Genomic DNA, 24871 nt, shown 5'->3' on the forward strand with positions numbered 1-24871 from the left:
CTCGCCGCTGCCATCCGCGCTGCCTCCCGTCCCCGCAGCGCTCCTCTGCGGAAGAGAGAAACAGCTGAAGTGACCCAACGAGGCTTGGGTACGTTAACTTTGTCCCAAAACAGAAATGCAACCATGGGGTTTATATACCTCTGTGGCCATTGTAGAATAATACTTAAAAGTGCCATTGCCGGTACCTCGCGGTGTGCTGGCTTGCTTGGAACTGAAGGAATGTTGGCTCTGAAAGTGGCTGTAGGCAGTGTCCCATCTCTGCCCATTAAGAACGCCGACCATTAAATCCTGGATGTGTCTAACGCTACGCTAAGGTGGTCCCGAAACCCTTCTGGGGGTTAAGGACCCCTGATCCTATTCAGCCTCTGGATTTTGTGTGATTTTTGTCATTTTCTTGACAAGAAAGCTTGTTCCACATGCTGCAAAGCGCTGGAAACCTGCATGAAGCGCTCACCGGGTGCTCAGCCTAAGAGAGGGGGAGGAGGGCGCATCGTGCCTGCAGCACGCCTGCCCAGCACACAAGGCCACGCGCTCGGGTACCCACGTGGAACGACTGCCACCACAGGAGCAGTCACTGAGATAAAAAATGTTAGCTCGGCTTCATCCTGAGGCCAGAGATGGGAAACTGGCCTCTGCACACAGCTGTCACAAGGCAGAGGTGCTCTTAGCATCAAAATAAAATCAGCTGCAAGTTTCCATCCCCTCCACAGCCCCTCCTGGACGATCTTTTAATTTTTTTCCCCCTTTCTGAGGAGCACCCCAGCACCAAGGCCTGCACCACAGGCAGCTCCTTTGGCCCAGAAGTGCCAGCAGCCACCAAAGCAGACCTCAAAATCTGAGGATAACAACCCAGAGTTTGTGGTGGCCCCGTCCTGTAAAATATCCAAGTATGATCTTACTTTTATTCTACTGCCCCATGACTTTGAATAAAAGTTAAGTACTATATTGAAAAGGGTGGGACCAGTTCATGGAGTTTTCATGCTTGGTCTTCAGTGAAATTTCTCATTGTTAAAATATAGTATGGGATTTTTTTCCCCAATGTGGCAGTAAATTTGATCATTTATTACATTAATCATGTTCATTAGACTAAGTCTCCCATGGAAAAGCAATATGCAAACCCAAACAAACCAGAGTTACATCTTCCAGGCTGACTATCTGGTAGTTTCTCAGAGGTTTGCTTTACTGAAACAGAATTAGGCTTTTCTCATGTTAAAAAGCATAAGTAAAGGAGGAAAAACAACAACAACAAAAATACAAACCCCGACACCAGTCCAAGCTGGATCCTGACATTACCGAGGCTTTCAGGGAGCATTTAAATTCATAGTTTGTATCGTACCTTACATAGGGAATGAAAGCAGGGGGGGATTAAGGTATTAAAGCTATAAAACAGATCCCATAGCAGATGCACAACAAATATTTGTGATTTTTTGCTCATTACCTCAGAGGGCAAGAGGGTGACGGGAACTCTCTCATCCTCGAGCATGCGTCTGGACGCCTTCTGCCAGTACAGGTAGTCCACCAGTGACCTGTGGTCAAAGCTCCCTGTCGGGGGTTTCTCGGTCTGATCCCTCTGTATCATCCCCGTTGGGACCTCGGGGTCCGGGGCCATCACCTCCATCTCGCTCTGCAGCTCCTTCAGCTCCTCGGGGGACAGATTCGCCAGGATTTCGTCTTCATCGATGTCCTCAGGGGACACGTCTTCGTCAGAGGCTTGGCTGTGTTCAGACATGTTTGCTCCTCTCTCCTTCCTCTACTAATTTTTAAAAACTAAAGAGAAAGATAAATTTTAAAGATTATTTTCCTAGGAGGAGCTCATTCGGTTCAATCGACAACTTCGTGTTTTGGTCACGAGCAGCCGCAGCTCTCGGGCTCAGTGCAGCAGACGCGCGGCTAAGGCTATATTAAGCTGCACTTGGCTGGACGAAGAGAATTTATGGAGATGCTGCCACGCTCCATTTTCAGCAACGTGTCAGCTGCGCAAACCCTTCTGACATTTCGGTGCAGCTGGTGCGTCCCCCATGGACACCCGCAGGAGACGGCCGCTGTGTGCGGGAATCGCCCCGTCGATGGAGGGGGCTGACAGCGCCTGCGAGGTGCTTGGGGGATGTTCTGTGCCAAGGGAAGAACCAGCAGGAGGTGTCTGCATCCATCGTGTCGCACATACCCCAAACCTGTGGGCAGTGGGCGATTTTACCACCTTTACTGAGGTCTTAAAACCTGAATATTGCAGGGGATCGGTGCGAGTTCACCTGTCGTACGACTTAAAGAGCTCTGCCAAAAGCCAGATCCTGGTTACAATAAAACCACCTGAGCTGGGAAGAGGCAGGGAGCAGTCGGTACAAAGCACGCCGTGTCCACGCGGGGAGGGAGCCCCAGCCCTGATCCCATAGCGAGGATTTGCCCAGAGCAGCTGCCCCAGCTCAGCACGTCCCATGTCCAGGCTACCCAGGGGTGATGCCAGTCCCCGCTTCCATACAGATCCTGGCTGAAAAGTCGCCTGAGCTTCATCCTTTTCCTACCATTTATTTTTTTTTTATTTACCAAATCAGTAAGCAACTAATTCACTTTGATAGTATTCGTTTAATGTAACTATACAAGATTAGTCAAAATCCTTCATTTCACTAAAGCGCCTGTTCCAGCTGAAAACTACCTCCTCCTTTCTTTAGGGTGTTTTATAGGCTCCTACATGCTATGGCAAAGCAGCAAGCCCCATCTCTGACACCACCATGCTCACGGTTGCTTTGTAAAAGCAGAGTAGAGCGGGTGGGTGACTTTTCTACTACGATAAAATTTCAGTATGCCACAGCTCAGGAGGATTTCTGTTCATGATTTCAGCTAGCCTTTGCAGGAGGGATCAAGCCAGATCCTCGCCTTGCATCTGCCAATGCTCCTTTCACAGGGAAGAAGCCACGGACGAGGGGCTGTGGAACCAGGTCCCGGTGAGCCCGAAGCCGTTCTCGCTGCTGCCCCAGCCGTGCTCTGCTGGAGTCCACCAGCAGCGAAACCATCCCTGTGTGATGAGGCTTCTGAGTTTTGTAACGGGAGCCATGGTGTTAAAAGCCCTATTAACCTCCACTAAAAAGCCATAACCCAAAGGTCCTCGTGCAACTAACGTTGCTACACAGCTGCAAAGAGGACAATGTTTTAAGAATGAAATAAATGGTAAAAAATAAAAATAACAACAAACCAAGCCAAGGCCATAATGCTTCTGCTTGCCCCTTTGGTATTTCAGGGCCCATCCTTATTTTACATTATGCAGTAGCAAGCACAACAGCAGACCCGCACATCAATCTAGCCGGTTTAGCAGCTTTAACCCCCAGCAATTGCTGTCCATAATGGAGTCCATAAATGGTTTCCTGATGTTATCAAATAAATCAATGTTCTTCTGTAGCTGGTATGTTATTCCCCCAAACGATGCTGTTTGGGTCACAGAAGCTGTCTATTCAGTGGTTACAAATCGCTTGCTAATTTCTTGACTGTAAATAAAGCCCCTGGCCACCTTCTTAAATTTCCGTGATCCTCAACCAGGCCATCTCGGGCCATGGGCTTGTCAGATCTGCTAAGTTAAGTAGGGTCAAACCCAACAAGTCCTCTCGAGATGGAAAACAAGGATACCGAGAACGCTATCGCAGATTTAAAAAGCAAGCTGTCTTTAAGTAGAAATATATCATTTGTTGATACCGTGATGAGGAAACACTACACCTCCGGGAGCGATGCCACCTCCGTGGGACGCAGAGCGAAGGGCTGCCCGCTGACACCTCCCCCAGTGGCGCGGGCGCTAATCCCGCAGATTTCCAAGGTGGGTATCACATTTTGCCTACTTTAGGTGTCCTCCATAAATTACATCCAGTACAGGATTCACTTCCTTTTCTAACACGTTGCTTAGTGTTTTGGTACACTGGAAACGGCACGTTAAGGCAGCAGGGGACACCACCGCCCGCAGGCACTCTTCTGGCCAAATCTAGGGGTCCTTTCCAAGGCAAAACCCCCAACTTCTTCCCAATAACGTTTGCAGGCACTTCCACGAGAGCTTTCCAAAATCCTGGCTAATACCTCCACCTTTGATGCGACAGGAATGCCACTGCCATCGGCAGCCTCGTTATCTTCATGCCAATTTGACACCTGCTCAAGAATCCCGGTGCTAATGAGCCGCTGCGCAAGATGCTCGGCTACCGGGCGGCACCAGGCTCTGCCAGCAGCTCACAAACATGAGCAGAAGTCAGGCGGCACCTGCAGCCATCGCTACGGGTAGGACCTCCCAATTCCTGCTTAGGAATTCCTCCTCCAATTCTGCTTACTTCAGAAGTGTTAAATAATAGCAGTTTAGGAGCAAATTCTTACCGTGCTGATAGGAAAAAAAAGTCTGCATTGTTAATGCACAATTCGTACTTACTGCTTGCTGCTCCTAATGCAAGTACTTACATGAGGATGAAGTCTGGCATGAAACTCAGCAGGCTGTAGTGCAGCATTGCCCTACTTAACTAATCTTTCTCCTCCGTGCATGTTCTTCAAAACTTCCAACCTGTCTTGAAAGCAAAAGGGTTGACAAGTTTTTAACTCGAATATCAGGAGGGGCCAACTCCTGCATCACAATTTAACTCTAAGCAGACTGTCAAACCAGGCTTAAAGTGCCTAAAATTTATTCTATTTTTAAGGTAATCGAGGAACACATACTGGTGCCAAATGCTTGAGAGGAATTTCTGTAATCCCGGCTTTCCTTTTTTTTGCTGATCAAACCCACACATCTCTCTCCCTTTCCTACCAATCCATGCCATCTCCAAGAGCCAAGGCAGTAACTGGAAAAAAGTCAGGGAATGTGCCTGTGTAACATAACCGTGCATCGCTTGTAAGAACCTCGGAGGCTCGATGGGACAGGCTAAAATTGACCAAGAGAGGCATACACCAAGTATGCCCAGCAATCCTCTGTAACGCAATATGGGATTATAACAGGTCAGGTGATGGGGATCGTAACAATACCAACCACCAAGGAACGAGTACAATCGTGGGAGACACCCTGTGGGAAAACCAGTGGGGATCATCTTGGGGGGGGTAGGAACACCCACCACACCTCCAAGCTGTTAGAGAGATATATATCAGATAAAGTTTGCTGCTTACACAGAACAAGGATGTCTGACTTTCAAGGTATTTGCCCAAGCTGCTTGAGAGGGAGCTGCAAAGTGGAGCCCTGGGGCGAACCGGGGGCTGAGGGGGAGCAGCAGCGCCAGGGAAGGATTCAGAGACTCTGCATGGCAGAGCCTCAAGAGCAACAAAAGCCCCACGCTAAAGCCAGTAGCTAGAATTATTTATTTTTTAACATCCTCTCCCTTTTTTAGAGAAGTGTGTAATTTTCCTCTAACCTGTTCACCCCAGTGCTACCCAATGAGCACTGTAATAACAGGACTCCGAGGATGCTCGGAGGAGTGACAATCATCACTGTAACCTTTCCAACACGCCACCTCCACAAGTAAATCACACTCTGTTCAACACAAACCAGACAACAAAAAAATCACTGAGCCAGCAGATCAGGTATCGAAAATTGGAGTCATTCTAGGTAGCAATGTCACCCTTCAAACACTGGGGCGTATCTTTATCTTACAGCGTACGACCCTTTCACAGCCCCATGCCCTGTATCATCCTGCCATCAAAACGTGCCCATGGGCAACGCCGCCGGCGAGGCTACGTGATGATTTCAGCATGTACGTACGGGGCTCGTCCTGCTCTAACCTCTGACCAGGAACAGGTGGGAGGCTTCTTCTCGAGTTACTCCAGCTGAGCCCCTGCTGGCTGCAAACCTTTCTCTGCCTGCTGCTCTTCGATGACACCCTAATGATTAAATATAAATGGAGACTCACGCCTGCTGCGCTTGAGCCGGGCAGGAGATGCCCTGGGAGAGGGAGCACATCCCTCCGCCGTCAAGGGCTTGCTGAAGGATTTACGGTGACGAGGATAACAAAGTTGGATGGAGGACACCAAGCTTCTCCTTGGCTAAAGGTTTCATCACTCTCTCTCAAAGGCCCTGCCATCTCTGTCTCCTCCTGGGCTGCCAGCACCAATTGCTCACCATCCCTCCTTCCAAGCAGGAAATGCCCCATCAGGTTTCCTTGCAGCTGGGGCTCTGGGTAGCGGTCTTCGATGACAAATCCTGCCCTGGGGCATGAGCCATGTGGTCCTGAATCCGCATGCAGCAGCTGAGAAGGGAAGGTCTTTGCTAGACAGGGCTGGAGGCAGCGCATCGGGGTGTCACCATCCCTAGCTGCTGCTGAGGCCTGCTTCACAGCAGGCCACCTGCTCAAGCAGTTCTCTTGCATTATTCCCAAAGCCCAGGAGATGGAGCAAACCTTCAGCCTTCACAGGGCTTCCTACCAACACTCACTGGGCCACGCTGGAAGTTTCTGATCTGCCCTGGAGCTGCGTAGCTTTGCTGCAGTGTCTCCTTTTTAAGCCAACCAAGGCCGAGTTCATAAACCAGCTCTCAGCAGAAACCTACACGTCACATCCCACACTAAGTCATGTTGGGCAGCAAACTTCACGTCAACGCACTTGGGTGCACGTTAGAGATTTGCTGTGGTAAAGCAAATTTTGCCTGCACAGGGTGAGGGGGCTCCTAACCAGAGTCCCATCCTGCTGTGCTGGGGGGGTTTCAGAGCCCAGCCTCCCCCAGGACCCACAGTGACCCCACATCCAAGCATACTGCCATTGAAAACAGCACAGAAAAAGCTGGCAGCAATTAAAATCATCAGAGCTTACTTATTTTAGTACTATTGCCTTTCTGAGGATTCCTGGCAAGGACCCATTTCTCTTCTTCACCCATCATCTAAAAAGCACTCAGAAGTGCTCCACCACACGTGGTGGTGTGCGGTTGCTGTTTCCCCTCCTCGCTCTCATCTCACCAGCAGCATCTTCCACCCGTTTGACAGGAGAGGATTGGTGCTGCTGTAAAATTGAACCCCGTGGGTCTGGGAATGTTTTACCTTGGTGTTTCACGTCGTTTGTGTCTTGGCTTTGTTCTGCATCATGGCAAATACAAACTTGTTGGTATTTCTTCAAACTGGAAGAGGCAGAGAGGGTTTCAGGTGAGGGAGGCAGGAAGGCTCCTCTCTTCAGTGATGCCGCTTGGTCACTAGATGGCCTCGCTGATCCTGGTGAAAGCCTGTGGAAAAGTTTAAACAGCTGTAAACACTGCTGAGGTAGCAAGTCAAACAAGCACGGGTAATTTGTGTTTGAGTTTTGAACAAATACGGTAACAATCACAACTATGTCTTTATTACCTCTTCAGCGGCGCTACACAGACCTGGTCTCCATGAGCAGTCACGCACGTGCACCAAAGCATCGCCCCAGAAACGCAGCTCGCCGCCCCAAGAAGCTGTGGGGAGACAGAAGGACAGAGCTCAGCAGCATGCCAGGAGCTGTGCTTAATAAAAAAGGGCCTGGGCAGCAACTGGAGCCATCAGGAGCTGCCCAAGCTGTGCCTCGGCCATGGAACAGCCCCAGCTCCCTGGTAGGCAATGGGCAGGGACCCGTGGGACCCACACCCTCCTGCTCATCCCCCTCCAAGACAGGCAGTGTCTGAAATCCAGCCCTGAAGGTTTCATGCCCCGAATTCCCCAGGAGAGCAAACTGGGCTCCACTTGAAGCCACCCAAAGTTCCCACGTTCTCAACACGCCCATCCAAAATCATCCTAAATCATCCCGGTCCTGTCGGAACAGCCCCAAGGCCGGGTGCCAGCGTTGTGCCAACACGGACGCGTCAGGCTGAGCTCAGCCTGAGCGGGGAGGGAAGAGCCAGTACAAAATGCAACGGCCACAGCACGGAAATACAGAAACACAACCAATGCTTTAAATGGGGCACAGGTCTTGTCACACACCTCATTTCCTTTTTTAAATGGAAACCTTTCAGTGCTAATAAATAACTGCCACGGTGCAGGGATAGCACTGGTTCTGCGTGGGGTGCTGGACTTCGAACCACGCAGCTGCCTGTCACGAACACCGATGTTTTGCAACAGTGGTGTGAGCAAGCACGCGGTCAATGAACAGAGAACGTGCCAACAGACAAGCCTCCAAAGCTACTTGGAGAAGTGGTAAAATACAACAAATCTGGGATATTTTTAGTGGTCACCTACACAAATCCTTCTTAAGAAGTGTTTTCACCAGCAACCTTGAAATAAAGATGAAATTCAGTGCTGGTTAAGCTTACGGATGACAAAACCCAGGAACTAACAAATTACTCTCTGCGTTTTCTGTAAACGGGCCTCCTCCCGTTGCACCACCAGAAATTCAGACTTACGGACACGTTCTCCAAGGGTCTGAACCGTCCAGGGCAAGCGTTCCCCGGCAATAGGGCAGCCTCTGCCAGCTCCCCTGCCCCAAGCGGGCTGATCTGCAAGGGGGCCACGGCTACTGACCCTCTGTGACAGCCCTGATACTGCGCAGTCCAAAAGAAATCAGACCGTGCTGATCGACCCTATCTCAGTTTCAAGCCTTGAAATAACACGCTGCACTTTTCCAAGCACTCAAGTAGAAATAGGAGGAATGCTGAAGTGGTTTTGGTAGCACACTTTTCAGTTTATTGACCTATACAAAATAATAGGTCTAGAAATTCATGAGTAGTAAAAGAATAAGCAAAAAAGAGCTTTCGCATTTCTAGAAGGCTATACAAATATGCAAAACCAAGGAAATAAGTTATTTATTTTGTTTTTGTTCGTTTAATTCCAAATTGCGACTCTAATAATACAAACGACTAAGTACCAGCTTAACAAGTGTGTCCTTCTGTATATATTACATGCTCTGGAATATTGGTAAAAAAACGTCCAAAAAAGTTTATCAGAAACTTTTCTATTCACAATATGAACAAGGGGTTACTAATCTTTTGTATAAAAGAAAAAAAAGAGCACCATTTTATGGGATCCTGAAGCACAGTACAGCTGAGACACGAGAGAGATTTTACAGTATGCAAATGAGTCGTCATAAATCACGCAAGAGAACCCATGCTAGTTTGTTCCTACAGATGGATGACATGAGGTAGGTTTATCCCTCTTAGATCAAGACTGCAGTCGCACTTTTTTTCTGAATAAATGGTTTTGCAAAGATGCTGCTCCAGTCACTTAGTGACTTTGCAACGCACCTGGCAGTTCAGATGACTCGTGGTACAATTCTAATGCCCCTCATTTTAAGGCACCCACTTGGCTGTTTATGTTTGCATCCACCTTAAAATACTGGCCATTACAATCGAGTTGTTCATCCTGTGGTAACTGCAACTCTCCATTTCCGATCCTCAGCTCACTACGGCAGAGCAAAACGTAATTGTCACCCAACGAACACTACGCAGCCACTGTGAAATTTGCCTGCTCCTCTGCACAGTGAAGTTGTACCATGGAAAGGTCAGTAAGTGTGAGGTTATTAATTACACTTTATCACGGAAAGGAGTTCAAAGTTTACTCCTGTTTCCAAAATCCATAACCACCTAGAGTTTTACATGACATATTGTGACAGCAAATTCTTTTCTTTCCAGAACTCGTTTGTGGTGCTAACAAACACTCTTAACAACACCCCAAAAATGGATATACTCATTCAAACCTCCTAAAGAATAATAAAAAAAATCCAGCCTTCCTTCAAGTAATGTTCCAATACTGATTAAATCACCCTTTGCCTCATTCACACACGCAGTATCTATCCTTCACAAGCTTATGGAAGTCCCTCCAGGTCATCATAAGCCATGGCAGAAGAAATTTCCATTTGTTCTTCTTTCAGACATCATAATTGTGCTCCTAGAATTCCTGTTTTTTTCCATAAAAGTTTCCTTTTCACATTTTTTTTCTGAGGTTTGCCTTCAACACCTTCCAATCTTCAAAAAAAGTGCTTGCTGAATATAAATACTTCAACCAAGTGCTGCATCTTGTCGTAGATTACATCGTGGCTTGCCCTTGCTCGTTTAGGCTATCTGGATTCAGAAAGAAGCGCCATTCTTGGTAAGACTTTGTCATTTTGCTATAGTCCCTCGTAATGCTGAATTTCATCTTTCCCAGCAACAGAACACCTCCTTTATGTTCGGTCACAAAGGTGCCCCCGAGGTCTCCTTCGGAGTAACAGCGTTTTTGTGCAAGGCACACAAGGGTACGAATGCAGGGCTGCAGGCGGTCTACACGAGCGTCCCAGGCTTTGAATCCTCGTGCCAGAATAACCTTTGCTCGTTGCTGTGCAAGTCTTCCTCCAACTGGTTCTCTTCATCACCACCCAGCTGGCTCGTCTCTGCGTAAGCTCTGTAAGAGATGGCATCAGGAATAAGCAGGAGCCGAGATCTCCCCCAAATCCCCGAGCTCTGCTTTGGGGATGTACAAACACGAAGAGCCCCATCCCACCTCAGCGTGGCGAGCATGAACTCAGATGGCCCCCTTGGGCTAGAAGGAATGCTGGCTGCTGTGATTTTACACCCCCAGCTAAATTTGGATCCAAACACACACCCAGGTGCTGTGCTGTAATCAGTCTATTCGTACAACAGGATCTCAGCTACTCCAAACTGTCAAGACTCCGGAGCGTATTGATTGCTCATTTGCCATAATCACATTAAAATAGAAAATAGAACAGAGGAACGATTGGCCTACTGATTCAGAACGTGGGAAATTAATAGTAAAAAAGCACTCATACAGAAAAGTCTGCCAAAATAAGCAATTTTCAAAGCCCGGTTATAGGAAGTTAAGAAATTAGTAGAAACCACATTCTTAAACACTGTTATCGTAGAACTTTTAGATCACTCCAACAAAAAGCCCAAGGCATTTAGCTTAGAAACTCAGCTTAGGATCTAGCAGAAGCTTTTGTATATTTTCTTAAGCTTTAGCTCATTTTAAAACAAACAAATGGAAAACTCGGTCATTGCCCACAAGTCAGCCTGGCAGCAAGCGCAAGCAGCCACACATGAAGCTGGGCACACACATGCGGAGTACTTACTACAGCTGGCTTACTTACTACAGCTGGCTAGGCTTAGCATAAGAGCACTTAGGCAGGATGGCATTTGTGCGGGCAGAGCCGTTCCCGGGACAGGCGGCCTCTGATCTTGCTGGTGACAGCCGGTGTGCGAGAGCCAGGGGAGACCGAAAACACGAAGCAGGAGCAGCAAGAGTCTCGCATGCACTTCTGCAATGCCCAAGCAAGATCCTGGGCTCCTTGCAGTCCTCAGGGAAGCCCCCACACCCAGCGCAGCTGCAAGGAGCAGCAGTTCTCATCGGGGTCACTGGCTGAGCTCTGCCAAGCAAGATGCGCTTGGTTTATTAACGGGATGACCCATGTCAGTATCGCCTTTGAGCAGCAGCAGGGTGATGTGTGATTAGAGACGTGCTGCCTTTACTTTGTTGTTGTTGCTGTTTTGTTGAAAAAGGAGCTATGGCTTCAGAAACACAACAGGTCCGTGTCCTGCCACACTGCTGGCCAGGCGCAGGAAAGACCTCCTGCCGCAGTGGGGAGAGGAAGGGGGCTCAGCAGGTGCTCTGCCCAGCATCACTGCTGCCAGGAACTGGCTGTCCAGCATCAGCTGGAGGAAAAACCTGTGCCACAGGTGAGTTCATCCTTTACTACACCTCTTTCCCCCTTCCTTGAATATTGTTGGTACAGTTATAGGCTGATCTACACCACCTGGAGAGGATACTCTCACTAAGTCAATTTTGTAAGTACTCTTCGTCCTGGCCCCCTGAAATCAAGCTGCTTTCTTCAGATGTTTTAGTAGCCTATAAAATGCAGGAGGGAGAAAGGACAGAAAATCTTGACACACTTTACTCACCTGCTTTGCAGAGGAAGGTTGCCATAAGTGTTTCCATAACAGCTGGCAAAAGAGGAATGAGATAACGTATCATAATCTGAAAGTCCCATCGCAAGCGGGTTCCGCCAGTTCCCAGCAGTGTTTGCAGAAGATGCTGGAATTAAAAAAAAAAAACACACAGCTAATTAGATCTTTCTGCAGCTAATCAGATGAGACAAATGAGACAGTTCTCATTAGCAATCCCTATGCGTTTCTGCAGGATACACAAGCAGAGAATGCAAACTCAAAATGCTATTTACAAGCACTGAGAGGAGGAAAGCAGTTGCAGGGGTATTTCAGAGCAAGGGAATCACTTTATAAAAAGATTGTTCAGTGATGCTGAATAGAGACTAAAAGGAAGTTTTACCCATAGAAGACAAGTAAGGCTCTTCCCAGTCACAGAACAAGAACAAAAACCCCGTTCAGTTCCTTATCTACTTCTCAGTCTTGCTTATACTCTGCTGACTGAGTGAGCAGAACTGATACACAGAAGGGATGTACAAAGCACTTAGCATAGAACAAATTGGACATTACCCGAAGAGAAAGACGACACACGACTGCTAGGAGAGCATGGCACCTGCACACCAGCAAGGCCCAAACTCCTTTGAGATCCTCTGTCAGACTCAAAGCCTGCCTGCAGGCAATGACCCTGTTCCTTTTGACTGGAGGCACGTTGGTACCAACCACGGAGATGCTCTGCTACTAAGGCCTTGTGAATGTTTTTGGTTATATGCTCCGTTTTAGCAACCTGCTTCCGTGGAAGCCTTAGGGTTGCATATGGGTTGTGCGGTACTCTGTCCACTTCGTCCTCATGGTAAGACCTGAATTCCCTGTAACGGTCATATCCGTAATGTGCCGACGAGCGATACGAAGGATTGACACTATACTGTCCCTCTGTGTCACTCTCATAAACATATCCTCCGTTGTAATAAACGTCAGATTCGGTGTAAGGGGAATATCCAGAAATATAGTAACTGGAGGAAGGCTGCTCCTGGCTTTTGTGGTAGACACCATTCCGGACATCCTTCTGGGCAAGATTTGGCATGCTTCCTGAACTTGCAGCAGAAATGTTTTGTTTCTTTGACCGTCTCCGACCCCTGGTCCTGTTGTCAAGCGTCTGAGTAGTATAATATGGATTGGGTGTAGGCGTCACGCAGTAATATTCAGCACTGGACTGGCTAGTGTAGGATGATCCATCATCTAGGATCTCTGTGCTGCTGCTTCGCTGGGACTTGGAAAGGGAGAAGGCTGTCTTTTCAGCGGGGGCCTCGGACAGCAGGTGGGTTTGGGACTCCAGACTGCCACTGCGCTGCCTGCAATGGTGCGGGGAAACATCTGGCCTGAAACAATACAGACGTAGGTTGGTTAAAAGCAGTCGCATGTGGACACACAGAGAGCTGGATAGAGCACGTGTGGGCAAATCAGGTGTGCTTCCTCACCAAACAAATATAAACACAAACCCAGCATGTCCTTCTCACATAGAGTACCTGCACTGCAAGAAATTCAGCTTGGCTAAATTTTACATTTGCTGCAACAGCAGGAGATTTTTCAGATTTTCAAGGTGAGCAAGGTAACCTGTGACAGTGATACCCGCAACAATGCTGACAAACTCGCATTTTGCAATGACTTACAGGAGGGATCTCACAGGCTAAGTATGTAATGTCTAGACAAGTAGCTGAGCAAGGATCAGAATATAGGAAGCTGGGTTTCCCGCGGCTCCGTGTCCCATGGTTGTGTTACCAGAGCCAAATACACCATAAGCTCTTTATAACATTTTAACATTTATAGCATCTCTCCTTCCCGCAGTAAGGACACCAATTTGGATCTCTCTCCTCTATGTGGCCACTTACTTTCCAGGAGGCTTGGAGTACCTTACTCCACAGAAGATACCTATAAGCTTGCACGCCAGCTTCCATCTCACTCCTAATTTCGCAGACACCCAGTAGTGCAGCAGTGTGTGCTACTATTTCTGCTATTTTCTGCATTTATATTCCTGCAAATGTTCTCACTTGCATGTTACAAAGCTGGTGCAAAACTGTACCAGATGATGGTGGCTGATAGCAACCTTGTGCCTCAAATATCCAGAAAAGGCATTTTGAGAGCCTGAACCCTGCTGTAGGGAGAGCTGCGCTGCAAATGACCTTTTATCCCCTTAACACCATTCAAACTCAAAATAAACCCCCCTTACTGTAAGTGGCTGCTACTGTAGGCGTTGCGTGTGAGCACGGGTGTTGTAGGCATGCTTCTCCCTCCATGCGACGGGGGCAGTCGGTCCAGGGTGCGATAAGGACTGCTGTGAGTCGAAAGCGGGTCCCTGTAATGAAGACGACAGAACCCCAGCTTGGTTAACCACAATGCAAGTCACACGTACTGAGACTCCGTGCACCCCTAGTCTTAAGAGAAATTAAAAAAAATCCAAAGGACTAAAAAAGCAGGTAAGAGTAACTGGATATGATTCCATATACAGAACAGAACTTTCTAAAGAAGAAGAAAAATTCAAGCCCTTCTTGCGGTTCAACAGGCTACTACTATTCTTAGATGAAGAAATTGTTCCCCAAGTCTTAGGTGAACTGTGTAGGCTTTGACAATGTACCTGCTGAAATACTGACAGGGTCAGGAGGGATGGGTATGGTCTCATGTTATCTGAAGCAAATATGCACAGTCATCAGGAACCACACAAGCTGTTTAATACTGAAAACAAACCACTTGGCCACAAAAGGGTGAAAGTACTAGTGGGCACGATCGATTCCTTAAATGCAGTCCTTCCTACTACATTTCTCACCTGACTCACAAAGACTGCACTACCCTGCAGTTCACAGAGACGTGATGACTACTCGTATACACTTGTGTTACTAAACAGGAAATTTTGCTCTTATCACTAAACTCTTGAACCCCAGAGAAGCATAGAGACAGCTGCAATTCTGGAGAGCCCATAAAAAAAATCTTTACATGGGCAACACCAAGCCAACAACACAGAGAGCTCAGTGAGATATTCCATACCTGGAGTGTCTTGTTTCCAAGAGCTGCTCGTTCATGGATGACTTTCTAAGATGGATTCTCTCCAGCCCAAGGGACTTTGGTGGAGGAAGCCTTGGAGAAAGCTGTGCAGAGCTGGTTCTTTGTGCTGGCACAGTGAGGGATTCACTGGCTGTTGGAAAGGAATACATATTTTGTTAGCAAAATCCCTGCTATTTTTGTCCTGTAAGTAAATCTGTGTCCCCTGAACAGAAACTCTTTGCACTGTGGAGACGAGGGAAGCTGTGACTACAGGGAGCTTCTCCCACACCTGCCTGCACCAAGCTCTCCTTCACCTGGACAGGACATTGTGGAGGCTCAGGCAGGTCTCTGCAGCACCTCTGACAGAGGTTTCTGCTTGGCACTGTGTTGCACCACAAAGTGGAACTTCTTTGGGAAAGTGCCTGTCTGCAGCCCTGTCCCTCCCAGAGCAGAGCTGGCACGCTCAGCCTCGCCAAAGCCAGTTCCTCTCCCTCACCATTCAGCACTTCACTTGGAAATGACGTGAAGGATTAGTTTAATACAACCTAAAAGGGACTGACTTCAAAAGTGACTGAGCGAGCAAAGACACTGGCAAACAAATTTGAGTGAAGGCAATTGGGAAGACGTTGGTTTGATCCTTGTTCTCACTTGCTTAAGGCACAATCCAGATGCCATTAGAGCCAAAAGGAAACTACAACTAATACATATAAACACAGGACAAGCATCATAGAGAATGCATTCACAAACCAAGGCTCTGGCTCTCCTACTTGTGCAAGCGGGAATCAAGTGCAACTCCATCTTAAAGCATCAGATGGGTTATACAAGTCTAAAACTGGGACAAAGCAAGATCAGAATCAGGCCCTAACTGAAAAGTGAGTAATAATTTAGATAATGTTTGTCCCCAGATGATGATTACCCAGCCAAGGGAGAGGCAAGCCAAGTCCTTTCCACCTTGTGGAACAGGGTGTGAATGTGTCGTCTGTGGGTGTGTGCCCAAAGTGAGTAAGCTGAGCAAACACCATACCCATGCAAGATGCAACTCACTAGGTGACAAGGAAACATAAACAGATCGTTAGTATATCTGACTATTCCACTTTTTATAAGTTTTAGTACCTGTGAGGACAGAAGGGCTGGGGAATTCCTCCCAGCTGCTTATCTGCCTTGGTCAGGTCCCGGGGATGGAGTATCTGTTGGCAGTTCACAGTGCCCTCGTTCCCCAGGTTGATCACAACAAAACCATCACGATAAAACCAAGTGCCTTCTCTAAAGACAACTGAAATCAGCCCACGGAGCAGAAACTTTCAGTAACTACCCCATTATGAAAACAGACATGCCTGATTAAGCTCTTTTTAACTCTGCTCTAATTTGTCATTGTAAGACAATAAAGTAGCAGGCTAAAGGACGATAAGTCAAAGAGTATCACTGAACAGGCGTACTTCAAAGGCAGAAAAGGATAATCAACATACCATCATCATAGGTTGTAGTATCAGACAGAGAGCTGCTCTCAGATGGGATTGTATCATCTGTGAATGAAAACAAGCACTTAAAGCACACTCAACGTTAATTTCAAACTATCACATACAGTTTATTTTCTAAGGCTTCAGAGCCAGTTGATACTTGTAACACTGCAATCACACTGCTTTAGACTTCAGCAGCCTGAAGACGGTCCTGCTTTGCCATACTATCAGGTCCTATTTGTAGTCTGCATTTCAGCAAGCTACCTCCATCATTATCAAAGGAGATTTTTCAGCTGCAGTGGGAATCAGGCCAAGATTCACAAAGGTGTTTTCCACTCAACTTCCAAGAGATCTCACAGGGTGTTTTGGTGCTTCTATAGGAGTTGGGAGCCTACACAGACATGTAGATCTTGGCTGCCAGCATCTAATCTCCTCAGGTACACCTGAAATCCCAGCAGGTAGGTACTAAACACCTTTTGAAATCTGGAATTAAATTAACCTGTGAATGTTTCATCAGCATACAAATTCTGCTTCAATTAAATTAATATAAAGCCAGAAAAATTCCACCAATTTCAATCAAGTTACTGCAAACTCCAGCAGCACAGAGTACACAAACTGTTGCATAGGCATGGCAGTTTTTTTCCTGTTTCTTTTATGTTTTGTGATTTATTCATAGCACTTCACTGCATGTGCCCGTGCCCTCACCTTATTACCACAGACCACCACTCACGCTCACAAACAGCCTACCCTTGCCAAACAGCCTGCATGGTCCTGGAACGGACCAGCTGAAGGCCCAGAAATCAGGCTGGTGATAAAAAGCAGCACCAAAGGTAATTAACCCAGAGAGACATCGAGCCTGTTGCTGGCAAGACACAAAGCTGGTGAGGTGGAAAGTCTGCATGAGCCTCCACGAATGAGAAAAAGGCGGCTGCAGGTGACGATGGTGGCAGCCACCTCACGTGACATCTGCTTACTGTACCACTCACCGTGAATACACACACTGAACGTTGCTCATTTGTGCAAGGTAAGCTCTAGTTACAAGAACCAGGTAAACAGAGCTGCTGCTCTTCAAGCAGAGCAAAACATCAGGCATGGCCCCTGCCCCGAGGGGCTTGTCAGACCACCAAGGTGGGCCGCAGCGCTACTTGCAACCTGACACGGGGAAGAAGCTTTACAGGAGTTTATTCATGTGAATTTACCAAGTGATGGTGAAAAAAGGAACCGGGCCCAGTGCAAGGAGGAATAAAAAACCTTCCTAGACACGCACAAAAAGCCAGCCTAAAGCTGGCTACACAAGCATCTGCAGTGCTGACACACGCAGGAGCTCTGAATTTAAATCCCAACTTCATGAAATTCCCTGAAAAGGGGAAGAAACTCTCTGGGGTACAGAGGAAACAAAGGAAAGGAAGAGGGGAATGTATTGAGGAGGAGACAGCCAAGCATGTCCTTCACCAACCACTCCTGTAGCTGCGATGTAAATACCTATGGTATAACTCAATAAATCAGTGTTAACCACTTAACACGTCATTTCCAACAAGCCATTCCCAAACTTCGCAGCTACAAGTGACTTTATTACTGCTCAGCTTTCTTCAGCCCTGTACCTTGAACCCAACATTACAGTCGGCAACAGTGAAAAGGTTACACATAAATCAGTTATTGAACTTGAAGCAGTCAAGGGCTCTGCTTCAGGTACTGTAAACATGCAGACACTGCTCCAGTCGGGAGCTGGAAGGGAACACAGCTGCCTTACTGCTGGCCAAGCATTTGCTGCTGCTACCTGCATGAAGGCAGCCCCTCTGAGAGAGACAGCCCAGTCCCTTCTGTCTGTATTCCCCTCCTCAGACAGCAGACAAGGATGCCACGTATCAGATGTTGCTAAATGGAGCTTGTATAAGGACCGAGGATTGCACATCCAGCTCCTAAGTTCCTTGTTTGCACAATGGTAGAAAAAACTCCATGCAACAAGCAGCAGCTGTGCACGGATGCTGCCCATGCTCTTGCTGGCCTTCAGCAGCTCCCGTGCTGTCACTCCACATCACATGTCACAGGTAATGCAGGGCCTCCCACAATTGGTATCCAGATTGGTGAGCAATAGCTGGAAAAGCAGATGTTTTCCTCATCTCTGTCAATTAGGAACTAGCTGGGCCACATTAAAACGTGATCACCAACCCTTCAGAAAAAACGCCTTGTGATGATAGACAGCCCAGTGCTGCTGGGTTTTGTGCTCAGTGCGAATCCAAATCAAGCTCTCAATGAGAGCGAGACGAAGCAAGGGCTATCCCAACAGAAACCTGGCAGCGCACAGAAGGTTCTCCTCCAGGGACAACACAAGAGGTCTCCATCTCAAGTGTCAGTGAGAAAGTATCAATATCAACAGCAGAAAAAAAAAATGCATTTTCTTTCCCACCCTGCAATTCCCAGGAAAAAAAAAAACACACCAGCCTCATGTAACATTTCCTCTGGGACAGAGGAGGCAAAAAGAAATCAATCAATTTTCCACGGAGAGGAAAAGTAAAACGTCCTAAAACTGTGAAAGGATATAGAAACTAGAACAGCCTGCAATACACCTATGAGCTTTTACTGTTCTCAAGCTCCTTCAGTTAACTTGGATGCTACCAAGTTTTCACGCTTTGTCCTATGAAGAAGCCAGAATCTCACCTCCCTCAGGAAAATCACATTTTCAGAATGGAAGAGCCGAGGACACCTGCTTTCATTGTGCTCATCACTGGCAAATCCATTTAGTCAAAAATCTGTATGACACGATTTGCATTCGTAAATTCCTGAACTTTGCTTATGTCTTCCTAAGTATCAGCCATTTTTATCATGAAACTAAATATTTGGTCCTTGTTTTCTTGACTCTGTAGAAAAACTCACGCATTCTGTTTTTGCCAGAACTGCAGCATTGCAGAAGGGAGAGAGATCTTGCATGTGGCAGCTCAGAAATACACCTGCACTCAGTACACTACGAATTAGGACACCACACCAGTTTCGACTGAGATGCTCCTGCCAGCCCTTCTATGTATAGCACTCCTGGTCGGTACCTGGTGCTGGAACGTGTCTGCACTTGTTCCTAAAACTGCAGCTTATTCTGCCCTCAGCCTATAAGGTGCGTACTTATTGTATCAGATGCAGCAAATTGCATCTCTTTTTCTTATTTAATTGCCTTAGAGAAGATAAAAATCACTTAGACGCATGTAAACAAAACCTGTAAGTGAGCCAAATGACTTTTTTTTTTCCTGTTTTCATCAGAACAAGGGGAATTCTCCTGATTACCTGGTAGAGTAAGAGTTGATTTCTGGGTTGGTTTTTTGCCACACTTGATTCTGTATTCATTTATGGAATTTTCTATCTCTTGAAGCTTTTTTACAGCATCAGTATACTCTTGCTTTCTTTTCTTCTTTACGTTTTTGCAGAGATCTGGCTCACTAGCGAGTTTCTTTGCAGCTTCTACCAGCTTTTGCTGTATGATAAAATTGCTCTCCAAGTCCTGCAGAGCGGGATCCTGCAAATTCAAGAGATGAGATATTTAGATGAGGTTATACAAATGATGACCTGTTTTTGTAGTAATGGAGTGGAAACCTCCTGCTCCAAGACAAAGCCTGAAAATGCCTCTTTGAATCTCTCCCTGCTTTAGAGAAAATAAAAATTGGTATCACCATACCTCCATTACTGGGAGTAGGAAGCGTTAATTAATTGTTTGTAAACAACTTTGAGAGGCTCAAATGAAAGGCGCTGCAGCAGTGCTAAGTAGCACATTATTAAATCTGGACAGTAGGACTTTGTTTCAGTAGCATGTAGGCAGACTACATAAAATCAGTTTGCTGCAGACACGGATTATACAATAATGGAAAGCCAGTGCAGCGAGTTTTGGGTGAAAGACAGATGCAAAGTGCCCAACGTCTACCTACTGCTTGGATGATACACAGCTAGTTAGCAAATATCTTAAGGAATGAGAGGAAACGATGTGCTTCCAGAAACTGCATATATCTGAATTAGCATATCTCCTGAGTCAGTCTCTGCCAGCAAAATTCATTAGCTTCTTGAGCAATATAGAGCTTTTACCTAGGTGGAACTTGCATTAAGCCAGAGGTACATCTCCTGCTGTCATCTGTCACACAACTATGCTCAGGGACAGATGATTTTGCAAGGAGGACAAGCACACCTCAGCCAGTTTCTGGGCTCAAACACAACCTCAAAACACCACATATCAGTGCTCAGGAAAGGCTCATACACACAGGTTGTCAAATGGCATCGTGAACCTGCTCTTCTCTAATTCACAGCAGAATTTACATTAAAATGCAAGTAGCATGGCTAAATCAGCATCTCAGGTTAGGGATTTTAAGGCTTTTTGAAATGCCCAATTTCCTGGTCATTTTTCAGCTGAAATAAGGGCAGTACCTGTCTAGATCCTCAGGCATATGCACACAACTGCCCCCAGCTGCCTCCTCTTAAACAATCAGGTAAGAGCTGGATTATTTCGAAGTGGCTTTGGCCACCGGTCTGGCCACCCCACCTTTGCTGTGAAAACAAGCTGTAGTGCTCACCTCTTCAGTAGGGAGCAGGTTGTCATCCAGTTTGAAAGCTGTGCCAACACGTCTTCTGACCTGGGGAGGTTCCTCTCCAGCGCTCAGAGGATACTCCTTTGGCATCTTGCCCGTCAGCTCCTGGGGAACACAAAGGGCTCTACATGAAGGTCCAGTGAGCAAGAAGAGCCCACCCCAGCCCTGTGTAAGGTGCTGTTCTCACCGCCTCACGCAGGCAAATTTTCTTCAGCTCCTCAACTTTCTGCAGCAGTTTTTCCTGAAGGAGTTTCTCTTTCTTCTTTAGCTCCATAATTTTCTCCTTCTTTTGTTCTTCACTGACCTCTGAATCCTGAGAGCCTGAAAAATACATTCTCATTATTAGAGAATTTACAGGTAAAAGCCACTGCTTTCCTTCCCGCAACAAAGGACTGGGCAGGTAAGCTGCAATCTCCCCAGAACTGACCAGCCTAGCACAACTGCATCATGTTCAAAATGCAACGTCCAGCTCTTGTGTTATCCAGGAAGAAGGCTTTAAGGAAATCTGCACTTCTTCAAACCCTCAAGACTTGTAAGTCTCAAGTATACAACCCAAAACCCCACTACTCAAAACAAATTGAGACATTAGGGATATCTATGATACACTCGATACTTCAGCTTTCATTTTGCTTTGATACAGACACCGCTTCTCCTCACTTGGGTTTCACCTCCAGGCACTTCTTGGGGGAAAGGCAGGCTTTTATCTACGTAGGAGTCCTCCACAGGTGGTGGAGAGATCTGAAGTCCACTTCAGAGCTGAATTTTATTTAGGAGAATGTCTCTTTCCTGCTTATTTTTACGGAAAGCCAGGGCAATTCAACTCCTAGAGCAGGTGCTCGAAGTTTGCCTAGATTCATTTTGGATTGAATGACGCTTGGATGAGACGTACAGTCAGGCATTCGAGGATGGGCTAACTGGTAAAGTGATATCAAGTTACTTGTGGACCAAAAGTACATGGTTGCTTATCTGTCTTTAGCACATTTTCACTTCCTTGTTAGTTACAATGGGAGAGGAAACAGCAGATCATACAATAGATGTTTCTGCCGCAGATATGTAACCAATACACGCTGTCACACGTTTCACTGTATTTGTGGTCAGCTGGACTCATTAACCCCGTTAACACACAAGTGCTGCTGTACGTCAGGGCCTTGCATTTACACAAAATATTACCTGATGAGATTAAACTGCCACTGCTGGCCATAATAAGCTGATTTTTTGCTTCCATAGTCACTAGCTTTGAAACCTTTGGTGTTCCCATTTCTGTCAAATCCATGGCAATATCATCCAAACTTCTGGCTGAAGGAATTTTTGCCTGAAAGAGTTAAATAAATAAATCATTGAGTTACCTCTAATTAACTTCAGAACATGGGGTCACAGAAGATGACATTTCACACCTCATCTCCCACAAAAATAAGGGCTAAAGCAACAGCATCACACAAGAGCTGACTGTGCACTTGGCTGCCCCAGCATTCCTCAAACCTGGCCCCGTAGCCTTAACCGCCTCCAAACTCAAAACCTCTTCTCTGTTTGCACCATGTTCAAAAAGAACACGAGAAAGAGACAAAAGAAAAAGCAGATTAAATACTGAGATGTGGGAATTCCCTCTGCTGTGATTACACTTCCATAGCTCTTAATTGAAGGCAGCCTAAAATGGATCGAATAACAATACTGTGGCTTAGACTGCTCAAAAAGCAGACAAAAACTATTTGTATTTTTTCTCTAGGGATTATTTTATCCACGGAACAACATATACTGAAGGATATGTAGGAAAGGTGTTGAAGCTTAAGCCTACAGCAAAATGCCTTCTAACTTACTTTGCTTTGTTTTCTGTCCAAGTAGAACTGGTGTTGACTGATTGCCATTACCCAGATGGATTTGATCAGGGAAGTGTTTGCATACCAGGTTTGCACTACCAGTCCACTCTGACCAAAGGTCCTTCTCGAGACTGAAATCCTGAAGAGGTGAAAAGAAACACAACTTTAGGACAGGCCTCTGAAGTTTAAAGTCCCCAGAGCGTCCTTCCTAACCAGGCAAGACTCACAGCCTTTATTTTAGAGATCTAAAAACCTGGACTTCCTGCTCCCCACCACCCGCTGCTGCCACCTTTCCTCCCTCCTAATTTGCCCTCCGTTTTACAAAGACAAATCCCCTCCTGGTTGAGCTTTATGGAGCAGAAATAAGAAATTCACCCTGGGCCAAGGCTCTTCCCTCCTGGAAGGGAAGGCACAGCAAAGCAGCCAAGGGTGAGCTCCCTCCCTCACCCCTGGCATCAGCACCAAGGCAGGGAAGGGCAGGAGGTGCCCGAGGTGCCTGCGGTTCTGCACTGCCACCGGTGCACAGCCACCTCCCCTCCCCAGCCACTACAACAAATGACTAATACCCAGGAGAAGATTGATCCCACGGCTATCCCCCCTCCAGCCTCACCTGCGGGGATCGTGAACTTCCACGGCAAACTTCTTTTCACGGAAGTAGAGGTTTTCCAGCTGCTTCCATTGGAATAGCTAGAAGAACGGGGAGAGAGCAGCAGAGCACGGTCACTCCAAGAATCACCAGTCTTCTCCCCCAGCATTATACGATTCCAGCAAGTTACAAATTCTGTGCATCTTCAGCTATGGCACAGACCCAGCAATAACAACGTTCATAACATCAATAAGCGTATCAATACAAATGTAGGGGATGCCCCTAAATGCACACTTTTACGAGCAACGCACAGCAACTTCTGGGTTTGGGCTGTGAAAATCTCTGCTTTTATCAAGAGCAAAATTCATGTCACTGCTGGATGTCTGCAGGGACCTTGGGAGGGTGGCCAAAGTCCTTTTCTCTCTAATGAAATGCAGAAGAACTCCATACGCAGCAACTACACGGACACCAAGTCCTCTCCTCAGTCAGAACACCCCCAGGGAACGGCGGCAGCTGGGGGACGACCAAGACCTTTCTCTTCTGAAGGCATTGGGAGTGGGATTCAGCAAGACATTTTAGAGCAGGGGTAAAACATGCACAGAGACTCAGCAGCTAGTGGAGGACTAGCCCCACAGCGCACACCACTGTACGGAAACTGCCGATTTCCTGCAAAGTCCCAGCCGGGAGAGCACGCTGAAGGGAACCCTCTGCGCCAGGGCTCGGCAGCTGCACCCATGGGCTCGGGGTTTCGCACGAACCTGCTCACCCTTTGTGCCAGAATCAGCACCCGTTGGGCTCACCCCACAAGTTCTGCACCTCCTCAGCCCAGCCGCAGAGGGCTGCTGCTCCCCTGCCCCTCGGTGCGGGTCCTGCAGCAGCACGCCCTGCCCAGCAGTACATGTGCGTGGGTGCAAGCTCCCGCACGCGGGTGCAGCCACCCTGAGGAGTCGCTGAAGGTGGCAGGGAGCAGCAGGGACCCCTCCATCCCCCAGGAGTTCCAGGGTCCCTCTGCCAGGCAGCTCTTGCCGAGACCTGGCACCAGCAGCCCCTGGGCGCAGCACACGCGATGCTCCTGCCAGCCTCACCACGACACCCTGGCGTGGCTGGGAGCCAACACACCGCGGTTACAGACAGGCCTCACGCTCCATACGGCTCCCCTCATGCCACCACGCTCCCTCCATTCAAAGCTGCCCTCGCAGGGCTGTAACGAGCACAGCCTCACGCCTCGGCGGGAGCAGCTCTGGCAGCGCTCCTTCCGTGTCCTTTCATCTGTTCAGCTAAAACTTTCCTTTCTGGTCCGACCACTTATTATTAGATTCTGCTGCACAAAAAACGCGGCGGGGCGAAATGTCATTTACTTAACCCAATAAATCATTTTCCGTAAGCTCACGGAAGCTTTCCTCTGCCGCCTAAGCACATTCTCCCAGCCAGGAGAAGCACCCAGCGCCAGCAGCGCCCTGCCCCGCTCGGACGACTCGCAGAAGCGCTCCCTCCCCCTGCCGCCCCCTTCCCCACAGCGGAGGGATCCTCGCAGCACCCACCGGGGGTGCCCTTACCTGCCCCGGGCCCGCGGGTCCCGTCCCGCTGGGCGGCAGCCGGCGGCCGGGCGCTCCCGGGCGGCTGCCCAGGAACCGGGGCGGCGCCAGGCGGGGCCGAACGGGGCCGGGCTCCGC

The 24871-nt window shown here is 47.7% G+C and overlaps 2 protein-coding genes across 9 annotated transcripts in view; both read right to left on the reverse strand.

Annotated features, from left to right (window-relative positions):
- LMOD3 (leiomodin 3) overlaps positions 1-1909 on the reverse strand; it is a 4735-nt gene extending 2826 nt beyond the window's left edge. Inside the window, 2 exon segments of the mRNA XM_035337565.1 lie at positions 1-45; positions 1439-1909. The exon segment at positions 1-45 is cut by the window's left edge and continues 5 nt beyond it. Of these exon segments, the coding sequence (XP_035193456.1) occupies positions 1-45; positions 1439-1729 (336 nt within the window). The 5' untranslated portion in view covers positions 1730-1909.
- Positions 1910-8541: 6632 nt separating this feature from the next.
- Positions 8542-24871, reverse strand: part of FRMD4B (FERM domain containing 4B) — a 117641-nt gene continuing 101311 nt past the window's right edge. For 5 of the 8 annotated variants that reach the window (XM_035337586.1, XM_035337588.1, XM_035337582.1 and 2 more), the window contains 13 exons: positions 23223-23299; positions 22613-22751; positions 21969-22110; positions 20986-21119; positions 20784-20903; positions 19513-19741; positions 16249-16305; positions 14786-14933; positions 13974-14099; positions 12320-13125; positions 11768-11900; positions 10960-11235; positions 10121-10256 (listed from right to left, as the gene is read on the reverse strand). In XM_035337586.1, coding sequence (XP_035193477.1) covers position 10256; positions 10960-11235; positions 11768-11900; positions 12320-13125; positions 13974-14099; positions 14786-14933; positions 16249-16305; positions 19513-19741; positions 20784-20903; positions 20986-21119; positions 21969-22110; positions 22613-22751; positions 23223-23299 — 2388 coding nt within the window. In that variant the 3' untranslated portion in view covers positions 10121-10255. Of the gene's footprint in view, positions 10257-10958; positions 11236-11767; positions 11901-12319; positions 13126-13973; positions 14100-14785; positions 14934-16248; positions 16306-19512; positions 19742-20783; positions 20904-20985; positions 21120-21968; positions 22111-22612; positions 22752-23222; positions 23300-24871 lie in introns of those variants that run through there. The other 3 variants (XM_035337585.1, XM_035337587.1, XM_035337583.1) reach the window with 3 other exon arrangements.

The sequence above is a fragment of the Oxyura jamaicensis genome, chromosome 12 (assembly GCF_011077185.1).
Source record: "Oxyura jamaicensis isolate SHBP4307 breed ruddy duck chromosome 12, BPBGC_Ojam_1.0, whole genome shotgun sequence".
NCBI lineage: Eukaryota > Metazoa > Chordata > Aves > Anseriformes > Anatidae > Oxyura > Oxyura jamaicensis.